At 32.9% G+C, this 9,159-nt stretch overlaps 2 protein-coding genes across 2 annotated transcripts; one reads left to right on the top strand and one right to left on the bottom strand.

The window, feature by feature from the left end:
- Positions 1-2,332: 2,332 nt before the first annotated feature.
- Positions 2,333-3,232, bottom strand: LOC140966932 (ethylene-responsive transcription factor TINY-like). Its single transcript, XM_073427244.1, has one exon. It carries the CDS (start codon positions 3,082-3,084, stop codon positions 2,386-2,388), a length of 699 nt encoding a protein of 232 aa, XP_073283345.1. The 5' UTR covers positions 3,085-3,232; the 3' UTR covers positions 2,333-2,385.
- Positions 3,233-6,741: 3,509 nt separating this feature from the next.
- LOC140966931 (thioredoxin-like fold domain-containing protein MRL7L, chloroplastic) lies at positions 6,742-9,156 on the top strand (the record flags this gene model as incomplete). The annotated part of the gene is made up of 5 exons (XM_073427243.1): positions 6,742-6,906; positions 7,354-7,494; positions 7,582-8,105; positions 8,921-9,002; positions 9,073-9,156. Coding segments are annotated over exons 1-5 (897 nt in total), but the record flags the coding sequence as incomplete, so codon positions are not given.
- Between the last annotated feature and the right edge of the window lie 3 nt (positions 9,157-9,159).

Genomic DNA, 9,159 nt, shown 5'->3' on the forward strand with positions numbered 1-9,159 from the left:
GTATAATCGGTATGCTAGTTATATGTATCGAAATTTTCGATATACATTTTGGTACGGTATCGATATGAATTTTCTTATTAATAGGATTCTATTATACACACCTCCATCCCCGAACCCGAAAATCATCATGCCCATTTATTTAATTGGTGTTATGATCGAACGTCTACCACTAGGCCAAATGCTATAATTATCAGTCAATGTACAACTGTAATTCTTTATATTTAGTAAATAGTCTCATACTAAACGACACATGGATGAGTGGCTGTAGTGATATTGGTGCCAATGGGCTGAGCTGTTAGGACCGTGAATACAAGAGGAGATTTGGGATCGTGCCTCATTGTTGGTGATGTTTCGATCCCTCTAGGTCACTCTTTCTCTTACCCGACCGCTAGTGTTGTCCTCTGCAGAGACAGTCCTACATGTTAGATATGATGTCTCTCTTTTTGCGGCTCACTTAGCCAACCAGATCAAACAACATGCATCAGAAATATGACGCATAAGAGCATTTCTCATGAGGTTATCTATCTCATTACTTCTCTCACACTTATGGACTTGACCCTTCAATCAAGTCCAAAAAATCTCTTCGTACTCTCATACATTCAGGTCGGATATCAAATCTTCTTTCGTTGAAGAAAATTATCATTTCTACATTCATTTACTTAATTTTTTATCTCAACCTGCTCATGATAATTTGAAATGTTGAATTTCTCTTTACTTCCAATTTTTTATTTCTACTATAATTTATTTTATTCATAACTTTTAAATGCTTAATTTTAAAATGAAATGCAACCATTTTTAGAACTAACTAAAAAAAGAAAATTACGAAAATATTTATTTAAATTTGTCTATTTTGTATTTCGATCATGTAAGTATTTAAAATTTGTGTTTTGATATTATAAAATAGGTTTTTTTTTTAAGATTTTGATTTTTTTTTAATGAAATTCACATGTCTCTAAAAAAATGCTGACATATACGGCGACGACACCACGTCTACACCCCACAAAAAAGGATTAAAAAAAACTAAAACACAATCTAACGACCAAAAATTAAATATGAATACTTAGATAACTAAAACATAAAATATAACGTTCTTTATCCGTTAGAAAAATTAATAGGCTTTTTCAGAAAAGCTCTCATCTAGCATTTAAGGTGTGCAATATCGTGAAAAAATCTTGGTAGAATTTATTGAGATGAAGATAAATTTCAAATTAATTCACCTCGTTCACAAATATGTGGCTTTTAGCCGTGCTCGAATGCTTTCATCCACTTCATTTTCTTTTCGCTAGCTACATATATAAATGTTAAAGAATCCTAAACTCTACAATTTTTTTTATTACAATATACGTGGGGAGGGGGATCAAATTCGAGAAACCGACTAATCCGATAGGAGGTGAGACCACTGAGCTATAAGCTCGGTCTCCTTAACTCTACAATTATAATAAATAGAAGCGCACAAAACAAATAATCTTGTGTATATATGCATGATCAAGTATATTGTTAGTTAAATACAATTTTATTTTAGAATCATGAAATAATTTTTTACAAGATGAAATGACACATGAATAATAAATTTTATTTTGTGAAACAATATATTTAAACAATGAACTCGAAAATTAACATACGTGATTTTTATATTATTAATTTATAGTATTTCTATATTCTTATTTTATAATAGTGAGTAATGGATAATTTGAGTATCAGGTTTTCAAAAAATTGTATTCTATATATAAAAATAACATATAATAAAAGTAACATTTTACACTGGTGCCATTTTTGTTGGCATACTGAACATACGTACAACATTTTTTTTATTTAATATGCATTATTTGTAGATATACTATTTCAACATTTCATGAGCGAGTTTATTCCGGTGTAGTTTATCTATTATCGTCTACATCGAAAGGTAGTGGTTGCATGTCACACGTCATAAAAAAGATAAGATTACAAATTATTTTACTGCTTTCCAAAAAGTTACAAATTCAGAGAAGGGCAAAATAAAAGAAAAAGAACAAAATTCGATCTTTTGTAGAACAAAACAACACAGACAAATACTCAAAGAAATGATTGAAAATTTCCCAATAAAAACTCATTAAAAATGGATTTTAAAAGCGAGAAAAAGAATATCTGTTTTGTAAATTAGCCTAAATTAAATTATTGATAATCTAATGAATTAATTTAGGTCTTCCTGAAACAATCTTATTTCTTTAGCAATTTTGGCCATTTTCTGCTCGACTGCTAACATGATACCAATCATTATTAATATGATACTAGCTTGAGGTAGAAGAAGAGAAGTTAAATAATAATTTCAACTGAACAGTCGGAAAAATTTCAATTTCAGTCGGAAAAATTTCCCTTCTCCATTAAAGAAAACACAGTTAAATCATTTCACCAAAACAAGTCATCCAAATTGAGGGACGTCATGTCATAATTTTCCATCCCAATATTGTTATTTTCTCCGAAGAAAACCCCACAATCTTCGAAACTTTGTAGGGATGGGTTACTGTAATAATCCCACTTTAAATCATCTGCCCACACGAAGTCACCTACAGTCTCCACCGAGTCCAAGTTCGTGCCAAGAATCGGCAGCTCCACTATCTCGCTCAGCTCCGCCGCCTCCGACGTCGAAGACAGCGTCATCAACGAAGAAGACGACCCCAAAGACCGCTTCTCGCTACTTCCACATCGGTGCTGGAGGTGGAGGTGCTCCATGTGAGCAGCCTTTGTGGCCGCGGCCTGCACGTCCTGCGGGGAGCGAGTGATCGGGCGGGGTAACAGGTGCGCTGTCTCCGGGAAGTTGAGGATGGCGGAGTCCCCCTTGATAGCCAGCGCAGCAACGTCGTGGGCTCGGGCCGCCATTTCCGGGCTGGCGAAGGTCCCTAACCAGATTCGAGACTTCTTCTTCGGCTCCCGAATTTCCGAAACCCACTTGCCCCAGGCCCGCATTCGCACCCCTCTGTACACAGGATACTTGCTGGAACTCTTTCTTCCACCGCCCAGCTGCTCCGAGCTCCCATCATTTTCTCTGCTTCTCTTCACTCTCGGGCTCTGCTCAAGCCCGAATGATTCTCCGTGCCGATTCTCCATTGATGATCGTTCGTTTATTATTATTATAAATATTTCAATCAATGCTTGAGTCAGTGTATGATCATCAATGGAGATCGAAGAAGAGTAAATTGAAATTGACAAGTGGCAAAGAAAATATAATATAATAGACTTAGATAGAGTATTATATATTACAAGAATGGTAGGAATTTACATATGAGATTTCGTGTTCGTGCGTGTGGCTATACATGTACACATCGAGTGAAGGGGAGGAAAATTAATACGAGACAGCTAGTTTTTTCTTTGTTTGTCCCCCTTTGAAATATTTTTTTCTTGATTCATAAAGTGATAATATTTTCATTTTATATTTATATTTAGTATTTAGGATATATAAAATCGGTGCCTGGAACGGACAAAAGAGAGGTCTCTCATTACCGACCCAACCTTTGAAATTCATTATTTGCTAATTTTTTTTCCCTAGTTTATAAAATTATAAAGTTACATGATTGTTTTCTTAGTAGTTAGACCTCGAAATTTCGTAAAGGTTACAAGAACATGAGCCATAATTATCATGAGATTGATGACACAGAACAACCAATGCTTTGTATATTATATGACATAAAGATCAAAGTTTAAAATGAATTATTGAGTTCGATATCCAATTGTAATAATTCTGTCTTTAAATCAAAGAAAATAGAGTTTGCCATTAACTACAATTTTGCATAGCGGAATTGATCATATTTATAATTTATTGACTCGATTTTTACTATTCATGAATGTCCCTGAGGTCACAAGTTGAAACTTGCAATTTTCAGGTTTTGCAAAATCAAAATTATTTCTACACAACACATAAAAGCCTCGGTGCAATTCCAGTTAAGACACCTAGGGAGTAGAAATTCCATTCTGGGAGCTCTTCTCTTTTCCCTAATTTCACCATGTACGTCGGTACTTTTATTTTATGCATGTTTTATGCATGATTAAGCTATTGTCGTTTCATGAAAAGATATAATTAGTGTCAATTTAATATTTTAAATCATATAACATTATAAACATTATATTTTGATTAGTCTTCTAGTGGAAACATTATTGCCCCCAAATATTTTAAATCTTATTTTCGTATAGACTCGTTTTTTAAGACCTTTGTTATGGAAATTCCGAAGTTTTGTACTGTGTTATATATTAAAGCTAGCACTAGATTATGTATTGGGTGGTTTCGAATATCTAATCATATTACGTTGTATCAAAGATATGGTGACAATCCATCCCTTTGAGTTTTCCAGATCCTAATGGTGATTTTGGATTGAGCGATTTGAAATTCATGATTTTATATGTAGTTTTATTGTTTATATAACTTAAACAAAACAATTCAAATCCATCACATATTTATTTACATTATAATTGTATTAATCATAATATATTTCAAATGACTCCAATATTGTGTAGTTTCGAAATTCATTTTAATTAGTACAATTATTGATTAAATAAGTATGTACGTGATGGACTTGGATTTCATTTGTGTAATTTATTTAAACATTGAAAATTCAAAAGAAATCATGGATTTCAAACGACCTAATATCATGGTTTAAACAACCTAATATCATGGTTAAATTGTTGTTTTGACTTTATGTCACGTCCCGTGAACGAGACGTTAAACATCAGTGTTGTTTAATAATTTAACATAGAAAATAATAATCATTGTCGTATAATATATAACTAAACCAGTCTTTTTCGTTTAGAATTGAACTAAAAGCAGAACTAAAAAAAACTTCGGGATAGATCACCAGTCCCTGAACATCTATTGTTCCTCATCGTGTAGCTATTATTCGTTTTTATCTGGAGATGGAGAGTAAAATATGAGCATTTTGTGAAATATTCAGTAAGTGAGGGTTGATCGATCATAACGAATAACAAAGATGCATATAAAATTGACGATTCGAAATAATAACATGTATGAACAAAACAAATGGCATAAATGATACTGAAAATCATATTGTTTTTCATGATTAATTGACCAGTCTCTAATTTTTAATCTTTTAAAAGGAGAGACTATGTTAACGATTATTATATCACACCGCATCAGAGCCATAATAAAACTTATCAAATATCGAAAATTCTATCGTTAACATACCAGTCCCAAATTATTGATTATCTAAGAGGCGAGACTATGTTAATGGTTATTATATCCCACCGCATCAGAACTATAGCAAAACTTATCAAATATAAAAAATTTTCTTACCATTTCAAATGCAAATTATAACCGTGCATTGACATAATTTAAAATATGTTTTGTGATGTAATGATCATATCGAAGGAAATCGAAGCGAAAAAAATCATATATCGAATTGAAATGTTATATCATGTCGATCAAATTTTCAAAACACATACATATATATTTTAAAATTCATTATGTAAGGGGACCTTAGAGTTTCAGTTTGATTTAGTATTTAGGGAATGGAATTGCTTCAACAGGCTTCAAGCCCACAAGTTCTCTTCACTTCTGTGAAAGAAGTGCATGAGATGAATTCTCGTTTTGTTTTGGATCGTGAAGACAGGCTGATGGCAGAAAAAGAAGTGGCATTGAAGTTTCCTAAATAGAAAAATTTGCTTAGGCTTGGTGGTGGGCGGGAAGATGAAGGGGATGAATCTAGTGGGAGCGAGGAGGATGGAAATGATGTTTCATTTGCTACGATGTTTATTAATTTTACATGTTTTAAATATAATTTTTGAATAGACTTAGATTTTAAGATTTATCATATGAAAAATCACGAAATTATATGTAATTTCCAAAAGCATTCTACCATGATATGTTGAGATGATAACAGTTTTGTTACGATTCAAGTTAAATACCATAAGTGGCACGTACGATGTGAAAAAACTTATGTGACAAACATTAAAGTTCATTTGAGAAAAAATAAAGGTAAAGGAAAATTTTTTTCACTCCTATTTTTGAATATTGAGTGACTTTTTATCATTTAATTTTGCTTAGGTGTATTTCAATCTGTCACGTAAGTTTTGATGTCTTAAATCATTATTAATTCATCCATTTTTTCTCTTTCTTTCTCCTCAACCTCCTGATGGATCTTGATCATCGCTCTTGACTTTTTATATATTTCTATGAGAACTTGTGTAGTTTATCTAAAAAAAAGTATTATTAAAATAAGATGTACGCGTCAATATAAGTAGTTAAAACCTAATAATATAAGCTCTTAAAATTGTTCACAAATGTACTATTTTATTTTTTGATGAGAAAAAATCTTGGTAGAATTTATTAAAATAGAAACACAATTCAAATTCATGCATGTTGTGCACAAATACAACTTATATACAAAAGAATTCTGAACGATACAATGATATAGTATATTTTTGAAGAAAATAGAAATTAAAAAAAAGAGAAATTTGATGGTAGATAAAAAATATCTTATCATAAATGTGTGAATATTTGATTATTATAAAGTTATCATTTTTCGATCTCACGTCAATATAAATATGAAAAAAGTGAAAAATATGTTAAATAACAAAATCAAAATGAAAAATAACTAACTTACAACGAAAATGTTAGTTCTCCAAAAAATTTGTCAGATATTTTAAATTTTAAAATATAATATGATATTAAAAAATTGTTTAAACCGAAATGTCATTTATAACCCTTCTACGGAACCCACAAGGCAGAAATTGCTCTCGGCTTATGTGGAAATTAATTCTGTTGCTGGAAACCTTATCCCATTTCACGCTGCCTATTCTACATAACTGGGCCGCATCCTGAAGCTAGTGGCGGGAAGGAGGCGATTCTATGCAGAGATGGAGAGTATCAGGTTCTGCTTTATTGGCGGCCTTGGTTGCAAAGTTCTAGCTCGACGCAGGCGGGTCCGTAATCTAACGGCTTTCGGAAAGAACTGTATTTGATATGTGTTCACTGATTCGTTCTACGGGTCTTGTTACTGATACATCTTTCATGTTTGAGAATTGGTTTTCTGTTTATTTCTGAATCGGGTATTTCGTTTTAACTATAAACTGTTGTGTAATGGATGTCACTTGTGATATTATTGCTTGCTGATCTTTTTTATGCTTGCGTTGGCTGTTGCTCTTGTGCTAAAGAGTAATTTAAATTGAGTGACAGAGCATCACTGATTATTGTTATACCAAAAGGATCCTCGCAAATAATTAGGAAATTGGAAATGGTAGAAACATAGTTTTTGCTCAGAAGGTCATATCTGTTTTCTTTTAGATTGAATTCACACATGATACAATTCTTTTCCAGAATATTCATGATATATGGAGACTTTAAGAGTTTCAGTTTGATTTAATATTTAGGAAATGGAATTGCTTCAATATGCTTCAAGGCCACAAGCTCTCTTCACTTCTGCGAAAGAAGTGCATGAGATGGATTCCTACCGTAGAATGAAGCCTTTCGGTGGCTTATTTACAAAAAAGCTTCTGTGTTCACCTCGAAGGGTATCTATTCATCTCCCTTTTGCTCTGTAGTTCCCCCCTATCATACCTATAAACACATTTGAATTCTGTTTTGGATTGTGAAGACAGGGTGATGGCAGAAAAGGAAGTGGCATTGAAGTTTCAAAAATAGAAGAATTGCTTAGGCTTGGTGGAGGGGAGGAAGAGGAAGGGGATGAATCCAGTGGGAGTGAGGAGGATGGAAATGATGATTCCTTTGCTATGGATGAAGAAAAGCGGAAAGAATGGAGGCAAAAGATTAGGGAAGTTATTGGTAGGATTCCTGATGTGGAAGAAGAGACGGATCTTGTTGAGAAGAGGAGGAAGATGCAGAAACTTTTGGCTGAATATCCACTTGTTGTGGAGGAGGATGATCCAGATTGGCCAGAGAACGCTGATGGGTGGGGCTTTAATTTGAATCAGTTTTTCAACAAGATCAGCATCAAGAATGTAAAAAAGGATGATGATGAGAATTATGACAGTGAAAACGAAATAGTATGGCAAGATGATGATTATATTCGTCCTATAAAAGACATTACCACTGCAGAATGGGAAGAAGCTGTTTTCAAGGACATCAGTCCTTTAGTCGTTCTTGTGCATAATCGTTACAAAAGGTTTGCCCTCAAACTCTCTCATCAATTAAACTGATATCCAAAATTAGTTGGGTGAAGTGAAAGTTTATTCCCAAAAGAAAAGTTAGACCTCACCCAATAGTATATATAAGATATTTTGAAACATCCACTCGTGCAAAAGTATATTTGTATTGAATATGGCTTTCGTAGTGTGTGGCTAAAAAAAGTAAATATATGGAAAATGAATACATGATTGCCATTGAAGAAAAATGTAGAAAATTTTGAAAGTTAGTGGTATTGGTAATTATTTGAAAGCTTGGAAAGGAGGAAGAATTGCATCTTCAAAGGAATAGGAGGAAGTTAATGCAAGTATGCAACCATGAGACAATATTAAGTATTGAGTTGCAGTCTGACAACAAAGCATATACCTTTAGGCTGCATTTGGAAGCATGTATGTTGGATTTGAAAGAAATTTTGAAATTAATATATTTAAAATCAATTGATTTGAAATACATTTATTTGAGTGATTTTAATCTATTAAAGTGTGGAAAAAATTATCAGACAAAGAAGTGGAATTTGAAATGCGTATGTAAATTTTTTGCCCAAACATACGCTATGGATATTTGATATCCACTTTCTTCAAATCCATTTATCAAAATATGGCCGAAAGGTATTCCATTTACCTAAATACTAATTGGATGTCAATCTATGTTAGTTTAAGTCAAGAATGACACTTTTAATATGTGATGATTAATGATGCGAGTTGGATGTCAATTTAAATCTTTTAGTTTTTGTACATAATGCTTTATCCTTGTGCAACTCTATATTTACTAATTCTTGTAAAAAAATATCTGCAGACCAAAGGATAATGAGAGGATCCGAGATGAATTAGAAAAAGCAGTGCAGATCATATGGAACTGTCAGCTACCATCACCTAGAGTAAGTGAGCTTTTCCACTGAACACTTATATCTTCCTCTCTGCGAGCTACTAATCAGCATTAGAAAACAGTGTGTTGCAATCGATGCTGTTGTGGAACTTAATTTGGTCTCTGCATTACGAGTCTCTATCTTCCCAGAACTCATTTTCACTAAAGCA

The sequence above is a fragment of the Primulina huaijiensis genome, unplaced genomic scaffold (genome assembly GCF_012295235.1).
Source record: "Primulina huaijiensis isolate GDHJ02 unplaced genomic scaffold, ASM1229523v2 scaffold208282, whole genome shotgun sequence".
Taxonomy (NCBI): Eukaryota; Viridiplantae; Streptophyta; class Magnoliopsida; order Lamiales; family Gesneriaceae; genus Primulina; species Primulina huaijiensis.